This window comes from Canis lupus, chromosome 15, assembly GCF_003254725.2.
Source record: "Canis lupus dingo isolate Sandy chromosome 15, ASM325472v2, whole genome shotgun sequence".
NCBI lineage: Eukaryota > Metazoa > Chordata > Mammalia > Carnivora > Canidae > Canis > Canis lupus.
Genome location: NC_064257.1, coordinates 35,405,816 through 35,427,963, shown reverse-complemented (window position 1 = coordinate 35,427,963; position 22,148 = coordinate 35,405,816). Strand labels below are relative to the sequence as shown.

The 22,148-nt window shown below is 36.3% G+C and overlaps 1 protein-coding gene across 6 annotated transcripts in view; it reads right to left on the bottom strand.

Annotated features, from left to right (window-relative positions):
* The window catches only part of METAP2 (methionyl aminopeptidase 2), a 35,143-nt gene that overhangs the window by 11,768 nt on the left and 1,227 nt on the right, over positions 1 to 22,148 (bottom strand). For 3 of the 6 annotated variants that reach the window (XM_025438702.3, XM_049093933.1, XM_049093934.1), the window contains exons 2-4: positions 21,216 to 21,323; positions 12,247 to 12,312; positions 7,679 to 7,781 (exon numbers count right to left, since the gene is read on the bottom strand). In XM_025438702.3, coding sequence (XP_025294487.1) covers positions 7,679 to 7,781; positions 12,247 to 12,312; positions 21,216 to 21,323 — 277 coding nt within the window. The remainder of the gene's footprint in view (positions 1 to 7,678; positions 7,782 to 12,246; positions 12,313 to 21,215; positions 21,324 to 22,148) is intronic. The other 3 variants (XM_025438703.3, XM_025438705.3, XM_025438704.3) reach the window with 2 other exon arrangements.

The following is a 22,148-nucleotide window of genomic DNA, read 5'->3' as shown; positions in this document are numbered from 1 at the left end:
GGTGTGATCCTGGAGTCCCGGGATCGAATCCCACGTCGGGCTCCTGGCGTGGAGCTTGCTTCTCCCTCCTCCTGTGTCTCTGCCTCTCTCTCTCTCTCTATGTCTATCACAAATAAATAAATTTAAAAAATTAAAAGAAAATAATAACAATTTCTTTTTATTAATCGCAGACTTTTAAAAAAAGATTTTACTCATTTATTCATGAGAGACACAGGGAGATAGGCAGAGACATAGGCAGAAGGAGAAGCAGGTTCCCTGCGGGGAGCCCAACGTGGGACTTGATCCTGGAACCCCAGAATCATGCCCTGAGCCAAAGGCAGATGCTCAACCATTGAGCCACCCAAGCGTCCCCAACTAGTAATTTCAAATTTCATAAACACTTGTAAACTAAACACATGGATAACTTAAAAGCTAATTGTATTTTTAAAGCACTGTATGGCATATTTATTAAAAACCATTTAAAAATGTCCCTAAATTTTTTTTTTAAATGCATGTTTTTAACCCAGAAAGAATTAAGAATGCATGCAGACATGACACCAATTTCTTCTGAAAACTGGTACTTAGAAGGGAAAAAAATAAAGCATGTTTTAGCTCTGCCTATAGTTAACTAATAAAGTTAACTGATACTCAGCTGATAAAGGAAAATCCTTCTTACAGAATGTCAGCTAATAAATGTAGAAGGAAACAAAATTAGAAAATCACCATTTTGCAGTCCCCAGTGAAATAACTGAGTAAGCATGGATGGGTATTAAAATAATTAAGTAGAAAGTTGCTGAAGCAAAGAATATTCCAATGGTACCAAATTACCCCCACAGATTACTTGGAAACTGCAAAAAGAAAAAAGTATCTTTAAAAAAGAAACAGTTGGCTGTTACCAAATTAACCAAGTGATCAAACGGTAAAACCAGTACTAAAAAAACATAACTTTACAACTGATGTAATAGACTATGATATAATATGAAGCACATATCATAAATGACATGTTTTTCCTGTCAAAAACATTTAATCTAAATCTAATCTAACCCTTTACAACTAATTCTGGTTTACAGAAAATAAAGGAATAGAGAAAAAAGTTTAATGACACCACAAGGATACAGTAAGAAAAATTGCAGGATAGGAGTCTTTCTAAACTAGTCTCTTCAAAAAGTCAGTGCAACAGAGAAGAAAGCGAGAATTCTAACCATATGCACTGTATGAACCTTGACTGAACCCTGGTTGAGAGGGCAAAAATAGCTTAAGAGATATTTCAGGGACAATGGAAAAAAAATTCTAAATATGAACTAGGTATCTATATAATACTGGAAAATTACTCTTAATTTATGTAAATGTGATAATTTGGAGAATATCTAATTCTTGGGAGATGCTTTAAGTTTGTTTGTTTTTCTAAAACAATCACGTGGCCCAAACTTACAACCCTGAGTTCAAGACCTGAGCTGAGGGGCATCTGGGCAGCTCAGCTGGTTAAGCTTCCAACTCTGGATTTCTGCTCAGGTCATGATCTCAGGGTTGTAAGATTCATCCACAACAGGTTCAGTGCTTAGAGGGGAGTCTGCTTCTTTCCTTCCTCCTCTCCCTCTGTCCATATCCCATCCCTCTGAAATGAATTAAAAAAAAAAAAAAAAAAAAAAAAAAGACCTGAGCTGAGATCAGAGTCGGACACCTAATGACTGAGCCACCCAGCCCAGATAGATCCTTAAAGTTTTTTTTTTTAATTTTTTAAAAAATACTTTATTTATTTATTCATGAGAGACACACAGAGAAAGAGAGAGGCAGAGACACAGGCAGAGGGAGAAGCAGACTCCATACAGGGAGCCCGACGTGGGACTTGATTCTAGGACTCCAGGACCACACCCTGGGCCGAAGGCGACACTAAACCACTGAGTCACCCGGGCTGCCCTGATCCTTAAAGTTTTTAGAAGTGAAGACTCAATGGAGACCTGAGGTACCTGGCTGGCTCAGGCAGCAGAACAAGCGACTCTTGATCTGAGGGTCATGAGTTCAAGTCTCATGTTGGGGTTGGAGATTACTAAAAAAAAAAAAAAAAAAAAAAAACCTCAAAAAAACAAAAAAACAAAACCACCTCATTTTTAAATGGTCTAGCAAAAAAAAAAAAAAAAAAAAAAGAGAAAGAAAAACAAATACATACATCTACATCTACATAGACATATAAAAATACTGTTTATTTCTCTACTAACATGAAAAGAAATTTAAAAATGGGTTACAGAGGCACCTAGGTGGCACCTGGGTGGTTGAGCATCTGCCTTTGGCTCAGGTTGTGATACCGGGGTCCTGGGATCAAGTCCTTATCAGGCTCCCCACAGGGAGTCTGCTTCTCTCTTTGCCTATGTCTCTGCGTCTCTCATGAATAAATAAATAAAATCTTTTTAAAATATTAAATTAAAATATTAAAAAATTAAAATGGATTAAAAAGCTGTTTGCAGTATAGATCTATCTTGAAGAACATTCCCAGGTATTTATAATACACATTTATATAGGGACTATAGAGGAAGAAATAGCATGTTAATAGTGGTTTTAAAATTCATTGGTAGAATTTAGAAGAATATTTTAATTTTTTTCTTTTTGCTTATTTGTATTTCCTACCTCTTCTATAATGGATGTGTACTGCTTATAGAACTGTCCCAAATAACTGCCTACTAAATTTAGAAATAGGTATCAAGAATTTGAAAATAATTCTTCATTCTACATCTAGAGATCTAGAGTAAGAGAAAAATCAGATCTGATTAATATACAAAAATGTTCATCATAAAATTTTTGCTATGGTAAAAAAAAATTTGCTATGGTAAGAAATTCAAAACTAGGGAAATATTCAAAAATAGAGAAATCACTAATAAAATTATGCTAGGTACAATAGAGTAGCATTATAGTCATTCAAAATTGGTTTTAAAAATGTTTAATGGCACAGGAAATGCACACAGAATGTCAGTTTTTTAAAAGGGAAAATTATTAATTATAAGAGGAAAAAAATAGTAATATCACACTAGAGAAACTGGATAATACCTTATCCAAGTGATGAAATCTGACATTACATGCCTCAAGATGTTATCTGAAAAGGATAGGTTATCTACTTGTCCAGTATTCCATCCAAAAATATACAAATTACTGGGCGCTTGGGTTGCTCAGTCAGTTAAACATCTGACTGGCTCAGGTGGTGATCTTGGATTGAGCCTCAGGTGGCTCTGCAATAAGCAGGGAATCTGCTTTTCCCTTTTCCTCTCCCTCTGCCCCTCCCCCTGGTTCATGCGCTTTCTCTCTCTCTCAAATAAATAAAATCTTAAAAAGAAAAATACACAAAATATTCAAATAATTCAGAAAAAGTAGTATGAATACAGATTCACCAATAACATGTTCCACATTTGCCCTCTATCTATCTTGCAAGGAGAAAATTTAATGTTACTGGTATATTACACAGTATATGCGTAATTGTCATACTCCACTGAGAGAACAATAGATGAGACAAATGTTAAAGAAAACCTGAATAAAAGGTATGCAAGAGTTCTTTGTACTATTCTCTTAATATGGAATTATTTCAAAATAAAAAGTTAAATACTGCACTCAACATGGGTGGTAGTTACACAGGTGAGTTCTTTGTGATAATTAATGCAATTTTTAGTAAGTTTATTAAAAAAAAATGAAGAGGGAAAAAAAAGAGAGAAAGATAAGCCAAGAAACAGACTCTTAACTCTAGAGAACAAACTGGTGGTTCCCAAAGGAGAGGCAGGTGGGGGGAGGGGATGGGTGAAACAGGTGATGGGGATTAAGCAGCGCACTTGCTGTGATGAGCGCCAGATGATGTATTGAAGTGCTGAGTCACTATGTTGTACACGTGAAACTGTATGTTAACTAGCTGGAATTTATTTATTTATTTATTTTTATTTTTTTTTTTTTAACTAGCTGGAATTTAAATGAAAAAAATTTTTTAAAATGAAGGTAGGTATAAAACTATAATACTTTACCAAATCTGTAAGAATACTGATTCTGATCTATTTGCAAATAATCAAAACTGGTTATATGAATGTCAAAAAATATCAAAATATCAAAAAATTACTGAAGACCAAACAATCACAATAATTTTTTTTACTTCTCCACAGCATACATTGCTTTTCAATATTTAAGCATTACTCAAAGAAATACTATAACATATAATTACCATCTTTCTCTATTGTTTCAAAAACAGAAGTTATTCCACCTCCATAATATTTAATTTGCAATAGAAAATGATAGTAAGGATGGAAAGATAGTTTTTAAGGTTTGTAAAATCTCAATTTTTCTTGTATTAAATATTACTTCAAGTGTTCCACCACATTCACATGGTTAATAAAAATATTAACAATCTACTAAAAGCATAGGAAATCAATGACTTTCTTCCACTTTAGCAATAAACACATAGAAATGGAAACAGGTGTGATAACATCTTGTTCACATCAGTAACAAAACCATCAAACACTTAATAAGTTTAACAAAAAAGGGACAGGACCTATCTGAAAAAAATCAGAGTCAGTGGGAAAACATACTATGACAACAGGTAAGACAATATGACACAACTGTCAATTTTCTTAAATAAATGCATAAATGCAATTCTGATCAGACTTGTAACGAAAAGCATTTTTCTGTGGGTTATGTATGTTAGGAATATAAGCCTGAGCATAGCTAAATATAAAAAAGAACTGTGTTCAGGTGTGTGTGGCAGAAAGAGATCTGCCTTAAATTATCAATATATATTTTAAAGTTGATGATAATCAGAGATGCCTGGGTGGCTCAGACGGGTAAGAGTCTGCTTTTGGTTCAGGTCATGATCTCCAGGTCCTGGGACTGAGTACCACCATCATCCCACATCGGGCTCCCCACTCAGTGGGGGGTGGAGGGGGTCTGCTTCTCTCTGTTTCTCCCCACTCCACCCCTCATGCTCTTTCTCACATGTGCTCTCTTGCTCTCAAATAAATAAAATCTTTTAAAAAAAGTTAAAGTTGCTGATAATTAGATCCAAATAGTACTAGCTAAGAATACACAAACAGATCAGTAGAATAAAAGAAATTGGTGGATTATGAAAATATAGTTCCTTCATATGAGAATATAGTATATGCCAAAGGTAGTCATTCAATTCAGTAGAATGATTCATTTATTTAAAAAAGATTTTATTTTCTTAATTGGCAGAGAGATGGAGAGAGTCAGAGAATACAAGTGGGGCAATGTCAGAGGGAGAGGGAGAAGCAGGCTCCTCACTAAGCAGGGGCTCAAACCCACAACTCTGGGATCATGCCTGGAGCCAAAGGCAGATGCTTAACCAACTGAGCCACCCAGGTGCCCCTAGAATGAATTATTTAATAAACAATTCTAGCACAATGGGCTTTCCATTTCAAAGAAAATAAAATTAGCACTCTCAACCTTACACAAAAAAGCTCCACACTAACCAAACGATGTAATAAAACACAGAGTAAGAAGAAAAAAAAAAAAAAAAAAACCCACAGAGTAAGATTTTGGAAAAAAAAAAAAAAAAAAGCTATGAGACTGCTAGGAACCTATAAATATAAAATAGTATAAAACAGAAACACAGGGATCCCTGGGTGGCGCAGCGGTTTAACGCTTGCCTTTGGCCCAGGGCGTGATCCTGGAGAGCCAGGATCGAATCCCACGTCGGGCTCCCAGTGCATGGAGCCTGCTTCTCCCTCTGCCTGTGTCTCTGCCTCTCTCTCTGTGACTATCATAAATAAATAAAAAATTAAAAAAAATTTAAAAAAAATTAAAAAAAAAATAAAACAAACACAGACTATATACAAAATTTTAAAACTTCTGGAAGAGTAAAAGAATAAAGCCAACAATCAAAAAATGCTCAAAATCATTAGCAGTCCAGGAATCATAAACTAAAATATTAACATATTCTTTGATTCAGCAATTCCACTCCTAAAAAACTATCCCATAATAAAACTTCCATAAGAAAATAATACACATACATACACATATATACATATACATGTATACACTCAGAAATGTTTATTACAGAATGGTTTGTAATACGGCTAAAATATTAGAGGCAAAATGAATGCTCATCAATTAGAAAATGGTAGATTAAAGTATAGCATATTATGAAGCCATTCAAAAGAATAGCTATTCTGATGGACTTGGGAGGACCTTTCAAGAAATAGTCCTGAAGGAGAAAGGTGAGGAAAGTGTGCCTGTGATTCCATTCTGGAAAACAAACAAGACCAAAACAGTCCCCTTCTATAAACAGACACAGATGACCACATATATGAGCATATTAAAATATGGAAGGCTACCTGCTGGGTGGTTATATAGGTCTGGAAGGAAGGGAAAGAAGAAGGAACAAGCACAAAAAAAAAAAAATTAAAAAAATTGTATATAAAAATAAATGTATTATATGTACTATGAAAATTTATGATAATTAATGTGAAATTACATGTCTGTGACATTTCAAAAATAGATGCTTTAAGATAGAGATAGTAATTAATTTAAATTCAAAGAAAAGATGCTCCTGACATAATATTTCAGAACTTTACATTTATTCCCCTAAGTACCGGGAATGAAGGAGGGGGATTAAAATATAACAATATCACATTCTTCCCTAAAGTCCTAAAATTTAAAGAAAACAATGATATCTTTACAGGTCAATGAAACAAGGCTACAGTAGAAGCTTTCTTAACCAACTATTGCAACCACTGGATTAACTGATGCTCTTTATCCCTCTGTAAAATATACTGACCAATGCCCACTGTATGCTGAATATAAGGGGCTGACAGGTTCCTGTTCTGAATAATAGCAGTAGTTAACACTTAATGCTTACTATGTGTCTGTTACTCTCCTAAGTGCTTTACATATGTTTATTCCTCACAACAACCCTATGAAGTGCTCATTTTATAGATAAAGAAATGAAAGCAAAGACATGATCAATTACTTGCCCAAGTCACAAAGCTAATAAATGTTAGAGCTGGGACTGAAGTGAATCCCAGCTTCTGTGTTCTTAACCAGTCAGCATAATGCCATGATGAATATCTACTGACCAGCTCTAAAGTATCCTTTAAGAACACTTCCAACAATCAGGATATTTGTTTCCAAACCAGTGTAAATCTTTTTTACTTGTTACTATAATTATGTAATTAGTTATATAGTACGTACAAAGAATTGTTTCTATGAAAACTAAATTGACTACTCAGAAAAGTCTCAATAAAGGCAAGTCATCAAAAAACACTTCTGTCAAATTAAGTGTAGGTAAGAACTGCAAATGGTTTCAGGGAAAAAATGTAAACATCCAGGTTCAGATTACTTAGTTTTTATTCACAGAAACTCAAAATGGAGTATTTCATAGACAATGCATTATGGCTTATGAGAAGAAAAAAGCGGAGTACGATACAAAATCCATCTTCAAATATCCAGAATGATGAAAAGCAAGTATTTGTTTAAAGGTAACTTTTATCAATGAAAATTTTAATGTTTTGTGATCCCCATTTTAACATACTTTTTTGATTAACTGAACTATTACTGGTCCCAATCATTTTGGATAAGAGGGCTTCTACTGTATTTTTTGTTAACAAATTCATAAGCTTTTATTAAGGCAGTGGAGCAAATTCTGAGAAAAATAAAATCTGCTTTATTGCTAAGCTATAACTTTCAAAAGTCAAACTGGAAGTTATTTTATGATCCTTACCCATCTTGTGTGGGTGGGTACTCGCATTCTTGTCCTTTGGGAAATACACCATTAGGATACAGGTCACATATTGGAACTGAGGGAGGGTCTGTTTGAACTTTTGCTGTGAGATACAAATAAAGTATTAACTTCTGTAGTTAAAAGTAAAATTAAGCAGTTATCATTTCATTACAGTTTTTCTCAGTTCCTAATGATTATTTTATGTCCTAATTTTAAGGAACCTCCTTGCTATCACAGCCTTATAGTTAAAAACAGAAAATATTTCACCATGCTGGCCACTTCCTCTCCAATTTACTATTGCTTAGGAATAGAAATATTCAACTCTCAAAATTCCAATACGTATTTAAATAGTGTATGTCTTGGCAGAAAGCATACTTCTAATGTTTTGTCTTTATTTACTATAATGGAAAAAGAATAGCAAATAGAGGCCGGTTTTCACAAATAAAAATCAAAGAAGTAATAAAGTATAAAAGAGACTCTATAGCAATGAAGTAAAATATAAAGATATTATGTATTAATAAGTGAAAAATTTACTTCAAGGGTATATTAGGTATAAAAGTTAAGATAAACATATCCAGTGCTAAAGAATATAGGTAGCCATATACAAATTTCCAGATACTTAAAAAGTTAGTGCTTAGCATACATTTTAAGGACATTACTTCCCAAACTATATTCTAAAAGACACCAGTGTTCCAAGATGATTTTTAAAAACAAATGATTTGTCTTATAAAACAATTTTTAAGTACCTAAGAACTATTTAGAGTTCTTATTATATGTAACTGCCTTTTAGTAATGAATGTTGTTTCCAAAAAATGCCAGGAAACAGAGTATATTAATTTATGCAGTGATATAGAATATTCAATGTGTATCTGCAGCATTTCAACTACTGAGGTGAAATATGTGGTTTCCATTTGATTATAACTGGTCTTATGGATTGTGGATCTTAAATTTCAACACATTTTGCTCTCTTTGTTCTGCAACGGGGGGAAAAAAGAACTACATAAATACAAGTATAACTGTTCATTGAGTCAAATCATTTACCTATGGAACCATACTTCGGTTCCTTCTTTTAACCCAAACACACAGCATCTCATGAGCACTAAATGTTTTTCTCTCTTTACATAATGTTTAAGTGTTCTATGGGCAAGTAATCTTAAGAAAACATGTTTTCAGTTCCTCCTAAGAGAGAACTTTAGAATTTAAAATCAAAAAAGATCTTAGAGGGGGACACCTGGGTGGCTCAGTGGTTTAGTGCCTGCCGAAGGCCCAGGGTGTGATCCTGGGGTCCCGGGATCGAGTCCCGCATTGGGCTCCCTGAATGGAGCCTGCTTCTTCTCCTTCTGCCTGTGTCTCTGTCTCTCCTGAATAAATAAAATCTTAAAAAAAAAAAATCTTAGAGGTCATCTTAATTTTGCTTTACACTTAAATCCAGGAATTCCATAATGCCCCTGACAGATGGCAGTGAGCTTCTAAGAATGGAGACAGTCTTTATCTCCCAAGTGAAAATCCACTCATTTTGAAAGAACTGTAACTATTATAAAGCTCTTCCTACATTAATTCAATACCTCCTTGTTACTTTCATCTGTTAGTTCTAGCTTTATTCTTTGCAGTTGAAAGAATTTTACTTCTCATATTTACTGACTCCTTTCCCTCTATAAGAAACCACTTTAAAGGGGCACCTGGATGGCTCAGTGGTTGAGCAAAGGTCTTTGGCTCAGGTCATGATCCTGGAGTCTTGGGATCAAGTCCCGCATCGAGCTCCCTGTAGAGAGCCTGCTTCTCCCTCTGCCTGTGTCTCTGCCTCTTCTTCTGTGTCTCTCATGAATAAATAAATGAAATCTTGAAAGAAAGGAAAGAAGAAAAGAAAAGAGAAAAGAGAAAAGAGAAAAGAGAAAAGAAGAGAGGAGAGGAGAGGAGAGGAGAGGAGAGGAGAGGAGAGGAGAGAAGAGAAGAGAAGAGAAGAGAAGAGAAGAGAAGAGAAGAGAAGAGAAGAGAAGACCACTTTAATGGGATGCCTGGGTAGCTCACAGGTTGAGCATCTGCCTTCAGTTCAGGGCATGATCCCAGGTCCGGGAATCGAGTCCCGCATTGGGATCCCTATGAGCCTGCTTCTCCCTCTGTCTATGTCTCTGCCTCTCTCTGTGTCTCTCATGAATAAATAAAATCTTTAAAAAAAAAAAAAAAAAAAAAAAAAAGGAAGGGATATGATTCTTAACCCCCTCACCCCTATTTGCCAACCCAGAATTTGTCAATGTTTCTTTTAGGTTGGTAATAGAATGGACTTCTATTAATAGTCTAAATAAGGTATAAATTAGTGTAAAACTATGATTCTAAAAATCCTACAGCTGTTAGTTAAGACTCCCTGCTTTTTGTGTTATATCACACTAGCACTCAAAATCCTTAGATCCTATCACCTGTACTAACTTTATATATGTCTATTAAATTTCAACTTAATACTAGCCTATTTCTCAGTCTTCCTGATCTTTTGAAATCTTGAGTTTTATCAACCAAAGTAGTATCGCATTATCTTCAGCTTGATCTCATCTACAATTCTGATAAAGATGCCTTTTATATTATCCATAAATTATTAAGGACTTGAAAAGATCATTAGACAAAAAAAATTGTACTCAAAACAAGAGGGTTGGAGTCCAGCCTTAACCACTTATTAATTGTGACTTGGGACAAATGGCTTGATGTGCCAAGCTTCAGTTTCCTCATCTACAAAATGAAGAACCAGATGAAATCTTGGATAACCTTTGAAAATTATAATGCACTATGTCCAAGTTATTATCTAAAACTATGTAGAATTATAATAATCTGTACTGCAGCTATCATTAACTATCATTTATAACTCTCTCACTTTATAGATGAGGAAAATGAGGGCAATAAATAGCCCATAATTACATTATTTGGTTTATTCCAGAAGTGATTTATGATAGCCTACGAGGGTATTTAAAATACACAAATAGAGACAATAAATTAGAGAATAATAAAAACATGGAAAAAACATAAAATAGAACCTGAAATACTGCTAATACAAAACCATAGATTTGGCTCTAAGCCCTCTAATAGCCAAAATACAAACAAAAAAACAAAAGAACTAGTTTATTTGCATGGGTCATGTTTATGAGATAAACACATTAGGTACTCAGGAAAAATATTATTATTCTTGATACCAAGACCAGACAAAAGATTCTCCCGAGAGTACTCATAAAGAAATAAAATGAACAGCAAGTTCAGTAACATCCTCAGAGGAGGCACAATAAAAGCTGATGGCATCATACTAAAACATGTGTCAGTGGAAGAATTCTACCAAGGGCAAATAGGCAGTAGCCCTTTAACATTCCTCCCTGCTTACCTATCTTCATTAGGGAGTAATTTAAGAGACTGGGAGAAATGGTTCTCTGAAGCCATTCTCAGGTAATACCACGTCTCACAAGCACACTGTTAACAATTTTTGAATGGAAGGAATAGGACATCACAATCACTGGAAGATTCCTAGAACACATGGACTATACGGGCAGCCCCGGTGGCCCAGCAGTTCAGCACCGCTTTCAGCCCAGGGTGTAATCCTGGAGACCAGGGATCTAGTCCCACGTCAGGCTCCTTGCATGGAGCCTGCTTCTCCCTCTGCCTGTGTCTCTGCCTCTCTCTCTCTCTGTCTCTCATGAATAAATAAATAAAGTCTTAAAAAAAATATGGACTATGCAAGGGACATACCTGACATCCTATGACAAGAAAAATCTAAAAGTAGTTGCCTGAATAGAAGGAAGGCTATCCCCCATCCTCACCTGGAGAAACATCAGGAATATTGCTGATAGAGCCAAAAGTTTTCTTAAAAAATATTTAAGAACTTCTCTCAACCTAGAGATAAAAATGAGTAAAGCCCCCAATATCCTGATTCATAAAATTTCAACCTGAAAGACTTAAAGGAAGGTATAACCAGATACTCAGTGGTCCCTAATAACGCAGAGGGCATCCAGAATTAGAACTTGCTCTGATTCTCAACCCAACCTTTATTCTCTAATACTTTACAGTCTCCCTGTCTCCTTAATAGAATTTCAGGTCCCTGAAGAGGCTTGGTTTGCCATTTATAAAAACAAAGCACAAGCAGGATCATATTTTAAGTAAATACGAAACAGTACAATGTTATTAATAAAATTTAACGACATGCACAAAGTTTAATAAATATTCATCAAGAATCTCTTAGCTTCAAAGCTGGCAAACGATGTTTATCCTATTACTGTAGAGTGGTACCACTTTACTCAACCCTGACGGAATTGTTATTTGTTATTCAAGTTTTAAATTATCAACTTATTCCTAAACTGCAGTAAAATGCAATCAACTTATTATCAACATCCCTTAACTCAATAATAGGTAAAGAAAATACCAAAAGGATTGTTAAATGAAAAAACAGTTGTGAGCTTCACTAAATTCTAGCTTTATAAAGCCTAAATGTATTTCCTTGACATACAATGGGATCTTAAGGAACTTCAAACCCACTCTTCAAACCTGCTGGTTAATACACATTTTTAATTTGTCAGGTTAGATCAACTTAAGACACTAACGTCCTCTCTTCTTCTTCTTCTTTTTCTTCTTCTTTCCAGTTGCTCCATCTCCATCCCCATCTCCATCTAGGAAAAGACCATTTAAAGTATTTATTTAAACTTCATAAGCAGAGGAACAAGGCAAGTATAAGCAGACAAGTACAAATACACAAAGCATCTTAAATAGCACATAATGAAGCTGGCACAATATTCTTAGAAAATAATTCTGAATATTGCTAATGTAACAGAATTTGTGTAATCAAAAGCACTAAGGAAACTTGACTTCAATTTACTCTAATAAAAGAATTGTTGAATAAGATATTCTTAAGAATAAAAACTGTATTAACTCTTTCAAGAGCTAAGAACTAGTGTTAATTTAATACTAATAATAATGACCATGTGACTTCACCTAAAATAATACTAGTGTGCTTACATATGCTTTGCAGTTCAACACCCGTATTTCATGACTTCATGTGACCCTTAAAGCAACTTTATGAGATAAAACAAGGAATGTTTAAGGGACATGCCCAAGATAATCCCAACCGGTAAACAGCAGAACTAGACCAAGAATTAAAAAAAAAAAAAAAAAAAAAAAGAACTAGACCAAGAATTTGTCACCTAATTCCCAATCCAGGGAGGAGTATTTGCGGTGTCATATTTTAAAATATCTTTTCCTGCATAGTTATTATTAGAGAAAAGGAGTTCTCCTTCTGGTCAAATTATATGCAAAAATCAGAACGTATATATACTTTTACTAGGTTCACAGTTCTCAGATTCTCAAAAGAACCTGATGCCCAAAAATGGGGATTGAGAACTAATTCAAGAAAGGGGCACCTGGGTGATTCAATCAGTTAAGTGTCCAACTCTTGATCTCAGCTCAGGTCTTGATCTCAGGGTCATGTGTTCAAGCCCTGTGTTGGGCTCCATGCTGGGCATGGAGCCTACTTAAAAACAAAAAACAAACACAATATCTGCCTGCCAGATTTTTTTTTTTTTTAAGATTCTTTTATTTGAGAGACGAGAGAGCACAAGCAGGGGGAGGGGCAGAGGGCAAAGGACAAATGGACTCCCCTCTGAGCATGAAGCCAGACTTGTGGCTTGATTCCAGGACCCCAAGACCATGTCCTGAGCCAAAGTCAGACACTTAACCAACTGAGCCACGCCAGTGCCCCTGTCAATTTTTATAACAATCTTATGAAGCCCATACTATACTCTTGAACTTGGAGAAAAAATAAAGAATGCTATTATGGCCAAAATTAAATAAACAGTGACTTAAAATGTTTTAAATAAAGGTATCAAAAATAGACTGAAGTGTCTGAATTTCTAAAAATACTGCTCAATAATTAGAACATTCATTAAGTACTCCCATCTACCCACAAATCACACTGCTATAAAATAAGGAAGCTGTGGCAGACAAATGGAAGTTGACAGCTTAATAGTATGTTCACCATATAGTGTTCTTTTAGATGTTTCACATAGTGGCAGTAACTCATGGCTAGTGTCAATAATTGTAGATCATGAAATCCACACCCATAAAATAATGTCAAATGACTGCTTACATTTTCTTCTCAAAGAGCTCTTTTACTCCCAGACCGATAAGCAGGAGACATAAAGGAATTTTTCTTTGGTATATTCTTCTAATTATCAAACCAAATTGCAACCTTTTTTATCTTTTTTGCAAAAACGATTAGGGGTTTCAATGACCCCCAGTTGTCTGTGAGCTCTTTAAAGATTATATACCATTTCCTAAGTTAAGGCACAGGGCTAAGCATGTGATAAATATTCATTCTATTCAACAAATGAATGTTCTTTTAGTTTATTTTATCCTGTTTTTTTTCCACCTAAATGAGAAATAGGAAACAGTAGTTTAGCAAAGACGGAGATAAGAAGATATAGGGCTTTAATGGACTGATAGGAAACTACCAATATGATAATTTTTTACTTACAAAATTGCAACTTATTTCTATTATTTTCTTCTTCTGTGAGAGAGAGAGAGAGAATCCTAAGGAAGCTCCACACTCAGCAGAGCCCAAGATGGGACTCAATCTCATGACCCTGAGATCATGACCTGAGCCAAAAAACAAGAGTCAGACGCTAAACCCCTTGTTGCTACAAGCATTCCCTCTTTTAAGTTTTTTTTTTTTTTTAAATTTTTAAGTAATCTCTAACCCAATGTGGGGCTTGAACTCACAACCCCAATACGCAAAGTTGCACATTCTATCAACTGAGCCAGCCAGGTACCCCACAAAATTGCAATTCCTTATGTTTAATCTTATAAAATTGGGTATAAGAAACATGGGAACACCGTGGAAACATGAATGACTTACTCATTATTGGCTTCTAGATTCAAAAGTCCAACAAAAATAACATGAAAATTTTTTTAGAAAACACAACTTTCAATTTCCTCATGTGTCTTACAATCTAATTCACATAACTTGTACTACAATTTTAATAGTAACTTTCATTCATTCAGTAAATGTTTCCTGAGTTCATAAGTGCTAGGTAACAGGGACAGAAAAACAAGGTAGTCTTTACTCTGGAAGAACACACAATGCTTAGCATACTGCTACATACACTAGATTCAACCTAAAACAAATGCTTCAAGATGTATAACTAATTTTAGGGGTGCCTGAGTGGCTCAGTCAGTTAAGCATTTGTCTTGGCTCAAGTCACTATCTCAGAGTCCTGGGAGAGAGCCCCACATCAGGCTCCCTGCTCAGCAGGGAATGTATTTCTCCCACTCCCTCTGCTCTCCCACTTATGCACATGAACGTGCGCTCTTTCACTCTCAAATAAAATCTTAAAAAAAAAAAAAAAGGCGTATAACCAGTTTTAAAAACATACTAAAAATCCTGCAAGCTGTGTGATCTTGGGCAAATTATTTAGCCTCTCTCTACCTCGGTCTCTTCATCTTTAAAATGAGATAAGAGGGATCCCTGGGTGGCGCAGCGGTTTGGCACCTGCCTTTGGCCCAGGGCGCAATCCTGGAGACCCGGGATCGAGTCCCACGTCGGGCTCCCGGTGCATGGAGCCTGCTTCTCCCTCTGCCTGTGTCTCTGCCTCTCCCTCTCCCTCTCTCTCTCTGTGTGACTATCATAAATAAATAAATTTAAAATAAAATAAAATAAAATAAAATGAGATAAGATGAAGCTCTTCCTTTGATACTCAATCAAGGTCTGTATTTAGTATAGGATAATAGTCAGTTTATTACACTCTTTTATCAGGATACTAACAGTGTGGATCCAAATACCAAACTATATACGCTTATGTTCCCATCCATTATACCAATGCACAATTTATGTTTTTATGTCTTTCTTTCATAGCATCCCAGGATATTCTTAACAGGCAGAGGCTGTTCATATTTATTTCTGTACTAGCCCTATGCTCCAATCAATTAATGTTTGTTGAATGAAAACTGGGCATCTATATGCAAGGAAAAAAAGGAATCTCAACTGTTACCTTGAACTATATACTCTAAATGGATATAAACTTCTTAAAATTAACTCTAAATGGATATAGACTTCTTAAAGAGAACATAAGAAAAAAATTATCATGATCCTACAGACAACAATTATTTAACTTTTTGGATAAAACACAAAAAACATAATCCAGGAAGAAATAAAATAAATGAGACTATAAAAATTAAAATCTTTTCTGCTGCAAATAATACCAGCATGAAAGAAAATATTAGTAAAACATATCAGATAAAGAACTTGTATGAAAAACAGGGGTGCCTGAGTGGTTCAGCTGGTTAAGCATCTGCCTTTGGCTCAGGTCTTGATCCCTGAGTCCCCGGGATCTGGGATCAAGCCCCTGCTTAGCGGGGAGTTTACCTTTCCCTTTCTATCTTCCTCTCCTCCCGCTTCTGCTTCTGCTGCTCCTGTGCACAAGCTTGCTCTCTCAAATAAATAAATCTTTTTTTTTTCCTAAAGAACTTGTATGAAGAGAGGAGCCTGGATGGCTCAGTGGTTGAGCATCTGCCTTTGGTTCTGGTCATGATCCTGGAGTCCTGGGGTGGAGTCTTGCATCTGGCTCCCTGCAGGAAGCCTGCTTCTCCCTCTGCCTATCTCTGTGTCTCTCATGAATAAATAAATAAAATCTTTAAAAAAAACACAAAACTCGTATGAAGAATATATAAAGAACTTCTACAACTCAATATGAGAACAAATAACCCAACTGAAAAGTGGACAAAAGATATGAACATTTTGCCAAAGATATATGAAAGGCAAAAACATGAAAAGATGTTCAATATCTATCAGTCATTAGGGAAATACAAATTAAAACCACAATAACATACCACGACATACCGGTTAGAAAGACTAATTAAAAATTAACAATATCAAGTGCTTCAGAGATACAAAGGACTTGGAACTCTCAACCAGTGCTGACAAGAGAGCAAAATGATACAGCTATTCTGGAAAATAGTTTGATAGTTTCTTGTAAGATTAAATATACACTTCCCATATGACCAGCAACCCTACTCCTAGGTATTCACACAGGAGAAATGAAAACTTACGCCCAAAGACTTTTATGCAAATGTTGTCTTTATTCATAATACAAAAACTAGAAACAACCGGAATATCCCTCAACTATTAAGTGGTTAAACACATCTGGAATACTACTCAGCAATAAAATGTAATCAATTACTGATACATATGCAACAAATGGATGACTCTCAAAAGTATCATGCTAAGGTTAACAAGTCAAAAAAACCTGCACGCTATAATAATTCCACTTATATAATATTGTAGACAAAGCTACGTAACACAAAGTGCATCAGTAGTGGTGAGGGATTGGGGTGTGGAGCAAGAGAATGGACTACAACACGGTAAAAGGCAACTTTTTGGTGGAGATGGAAATGTTAAATGAAAATGGTCTATATCTTGGTTCTGGTTACCCAAATGCATACATTTGTCAACTCACCAAGCTATATACTTATAAACGGTGAATATATAGAATGTACAATATCATAAGTAAGCCTAATGAAAAGTATGGACTTTGCATAATAGTGATGTATCTATGTAGGTTCATCTATTGTCACAAATGTACCACTCCAGTGGGGGATACTGATAATAAGAAAAGCTATGCATGTGTGGTATATGGGAAATCTCTGTACCTCCTGCTTAATTCTGCTGTGAATCTAAGTAAAACTGTTCCAAAACATAAAGTCTGTTTTTTGAAAATGGTGAATTTATGCCTTAACAAATGAATGTGACTTAAAACTTTATTGAATTACTTCTAGCACACTGGCAAATGCCCACAGGATTAACTATTCACACCAATACTCCAATTTCAAATTAAAACCATCTAAATTTAACTCAATACCTTCTTCTTTGCCTACACCCACCTCCCCAAATCTATCAACCCATTCTTCCTCCCTATTTTACCATTTCAGTAAACAGCACCAATTTTTTTTTTAAAGATTTTATTGGGGATCCCTGGGTGGCTCAGCGGTTTAGCGCCTGCCTTTGGCCCAGGGCGTGATCCTGGGGCCCCGGGATCAAGTCCCACATCAGACTCCCTGCATGGAGCCTGCTTCTCCCTCTGTCTGTGTCTCTGCCTCTCTCTCCCCCTATGTCTATCATGAATGAATGAATGAATGAATGAATGAATGAATAAATAAATAAATAAATAAAATGTTTTTTTTTAAACGGGGGGGGTGGGGGTGGAGAGGGATCCCTGGGTGGCTCAGTGGTTTGGTGCCTGCCTTTGGCCCAGGGCGCGATCCTGGAGTCCTGGGATCGAGTCCCGCGTCGGGCTCCCAGCATGGAGCCTGCTTCTCCCTCCCCGTGTCTCTGCCTCTATGTCTATCATAAATAATAAATAAATAAATCTTAAAAAAAAAGATTTTATTTATTTATTCATGAGAGACAGAGAGAGAAGCAGAGACCTAGACAGAGGGAGAAGCAGACTCCTCACAGGAAGCCTGAAATGGGACTCGACCCTCGACCGGGATCATGCCCTGAGCCAAAGGCAGACGCTCAACCGCTGAGCCACACAGGCGTCCCCAGCACCAATTTTCTGTCCCCCAAGTTCAAACCTCTAAAACCTCTAGAGTCTAATGCCTCTCTTTTCTTCTTCCCCTACCGAAAGTCATTTAAGTCCTTTGAATTCTGCTTCCACAATCACTATTCCATTGAACCCTTCCCTTCCATTCTCATTTATGCTCACTCATTTAAAGATATTTGAGAGACAGCGCATGCACACATATGGGGTGGGGGGAGGGCGTAGATAGAAACAAAGAGACTCCACACTGAGCATGGAGCCTGACTCAGGGCTCAATCTCAGGACTCTGAGATCATGACCTTAGCTGAAATCAACAGACTGAACCACTCAGGCACCCCACCCCATCAATTTAAATCATCATTACCATATGCCTGGGCTGTTAAGTGCCTTCCAAAATGATCTCCAAACCTTTTCCTAGATGTTTCCTCCCCTTCTAACAACCCTGCATATATATGAAGACAAAATTAATTTTTTATAACATTCTTCTCCCTTTTTTAATCATTTTATTTTTTAAGTAAACTCTATGCCCAACGTAGGGCTTGAACTCACGACTTCAAGATCAAGAATCACATGCTCTACCAACTGAGCCAGCCAGGCACCCCTAAAACATTCTTTTAAAAATGCTCCAAGGCTCCTTCAACAAATCATATGGTCAATCTGCATTATTCCCTACACTTTGAATACATTCTCAGCATTGTTCTGCCCCAAAGTGGTCTCTTCTGTTTGCTTTTATTCAAGTCCCATTCCTTCCAAGAAGCCTGCCTTCAGCACTCAGCCCGGATTTCCAACTCCAAATTTCAAAAAACTTTATAGCAGATACTGGTATATCTTTTCCCCTCTTTGCTTTGTCTCTCCACCTCCACCATCAGTTTTCCTTCAGAACAAAGATTCTGAAATACTACCTTTCCATCCTTTCAAAGAACTCTCACAACAGGGATCCCTGGGTGGCGCAGCGGTTTGGCGCCTGCCTTTGGCCCAGGGCGCGGTCCTGGAGACCCGGGATCGAATCCCACATCAGGCTCCTGGTGCATGGAGCCTGCTTCTTCCTCTGCCTGTGTCTCTGCCTCTCTCTCTCTCTCTCTGTGACTATCATAAATAAATAAAAATTTAAAAAATATATTAAAAAAAAAAAAGAACTCTCACAACAGATTAACAGTATTGATTCACACTGATTATTAAAGTGAATTAGAAAAATTCACTTGGAGAAAACCAATAGTCCTGAAGTCATCTTTATTTTTTTTTTAAGATTTTATTTATTTATTCATGAGAGAGACAGAGAGAGGCAGAGACATGCAGAGAGAGAACCAGGCTCTCTATGGGGAGCCTGATGCGGGACTCAATCCCAGGACCCCGGGATCATGCATTGAACAGAGGTGGATGCTCAACCACTGAGCCACCCAGGAGTCCCGTAAAATCATCTTTAAAACATTGACGATTTCCGGGATCCCTGGGTGGCGCAGTGGTTTAGCGCCTGCCTTTGGCCCAGGGCGCAATCCTGGAGACCCGGGATCGAATCCCACGTCAGGCTCCCGGTGCATGGAGCCTGCTTCTCCCTCTGCCTGTGTCTCTGCCTCTCTCTCTCTCTCTGTGACTATCATAAATAAATAAAAATTAAAAAAATCTTTAAAAAAAAAATAAAATAAAATAAATAAAACATTGACGATTTCCAATCTGACAAGCAAAATTTTCTCTTCAATGGCAAGAGATTCATACAGCTTTGTAGTGGAGCAATGGAACAAGGAATGCATTTCAAGATTAACACTGTAATACTCTACACAGTAGGCCTACAGTAATCTATTATATAACCTTGAATTTACAAGTCCCTTTCTTGCTAAGAGTTCAAAATATGTTCATAATTTGAAGCACAAACCAAGATAAAATGGACAAGAGGTTTGCTTAAAGAAAAGCTAACTATTCCCTTGAACCTTAGCACTTTTCCCACCAAATTCTGACTATATAAGCTCCTTGAAGGTAGAGAGATTATGCATTATCCTAAAGTGACAGTTAAAGTATAACAGGTATTTTTTTGCTAAGGATTGGAAGGTACAAGCCCAAACTGGCAGTGCTTAAGGAAGAGCAGTAAACTGTAATAGTAGATAATTCAGAATGACAAAGCCCCATCTCCCCTTCTACCGAAAGAGGCTATAGAATAATTAGCAAATATTCCCTCCACTGTCTGATAGCATCAATTTCTAGAATTCTAAAAATTACTATCTTTAAAGAAATCTTACAGGACCAACAGACCACAAGAAGCTAGGGTCAGGGAATTTATAATCGAGTTTAGCAGCACTCCAATATACTCCTTGAGAATAAAGAAAGGGAGCTTTCATACAGAGTAAAAGGAACCAAACTTGAAATCAGGTTCTGGATTTGAAACTTTGGTTCCACTCTACACATATCAGCTGTGTCACTCTCAGCAAATGACATAATGACTACCATTGTCTTCACAAGTACAATAAGTATTAATTGTTCAATAAATGTTAGTTAAATAAACAGTTCTTTAATTTCTTTTTTTTTTTTTTTTAAGATTTTATTTATTTATTTTAGGGAGAGCAAGAGTGAGAGAGCAGAAGCAGGAAGAGAGAGAAAGAAGCAGGCTCCCCACTGAGGAGGGAGCCCTAGATTCGGCTTGATCCCAGGACTTTGGGATCATGACTGGAGCCTAAGGCAGACACTTGGCCAAATAAGCCATCCAGGCACCCCCCCAACAATCCTTCAATTTCATCTTAATACCTCCTATTTGGCATTTTACCAAGTACATTTTTAAAAACTTGAGATGTGTTATTTGAGCAGCCATTCAACCTATCCAACTTTTTAAAAACTGCTAGTAAATACCTTTTCCTTTTTATCTGTGCTATTGAGGCTTTAATGTTTAAGTAAAACATCAGATAATCACAAACTTTATGCACAAATTAAGTAGTTTTGTTCAAAGAATGTCGTATCTTCTTGCTTTTCCAACCACAAAAATCAAATTTACCATTTACCTTCATCGTCATCATCTCTCTCTTTCTCTTCCAATGCTTGTCTTTCCAATTGTCTTGCTACCTCATCAACTGAGGCTCCTGATTCTTTATCAGGTTCTTGTTGCCCTGCTGATCAAATATAACAAATTAAATCTAATAAAGGTACTTTCCAACTAGAATATGTTTTAAGGATTCTGGAGAACATAGAAGTCCTTTCCTACCTGATAAGTACTTGAGAAACAAAACCAGAAACATTATTGTGAACATAATAGAATTTATGTAACGACAAAGAAAAATCTTTCATTTGTAAGTAGCATTGTCCATTCAACAAAATATCCATTACACTGTCTCTGTGCTAGCAACCAAAGGATAAACAAAACTGTGAGTTTGTCCCTATCCATAAGTTGTTTAACTTTTTAAAGTATTTAACAATTAGACTACTATAACAAATGGTTTACTAACGAAATAGATACTTAAAATAGGTAAGTTCTTAGGAAGTTCTTAGGAAGAGGAGGATTTCTATGGACACTGGAAACTTCAAGTCTTCACGAAAAATATGTTGTCAAGCTAGGCTGGGTAAAATCAAATAAATAAGAAAAGATATTTCCATTACTAAAAAACAAAATTACTGAACAGCTAAGCACAAGACCAACCCAACCCCCCCATTGCCTCCCCCCCCACCCCCAAAGTGAATACAATATAGCTGTAGTAGCAGTAGGTGTGTGTAGAAAGAGATAGTATTACCAGTTAGCATATACTGAAGTGATATTCTGGCTACTGTAGAGGATTCATATTGAGAGCTACAACTGTTTAATAATATATCACGGGACCTGAATGGACAAACGGAAGTGCCTGGATTTCACGGAAAGCCAAGAACAGCCACCAGACTATGTCCTGGGATTAAACGGTCTCTGCAAGAGTCCAGCACCCACAACTTTCCCTTTCCAATTCCCA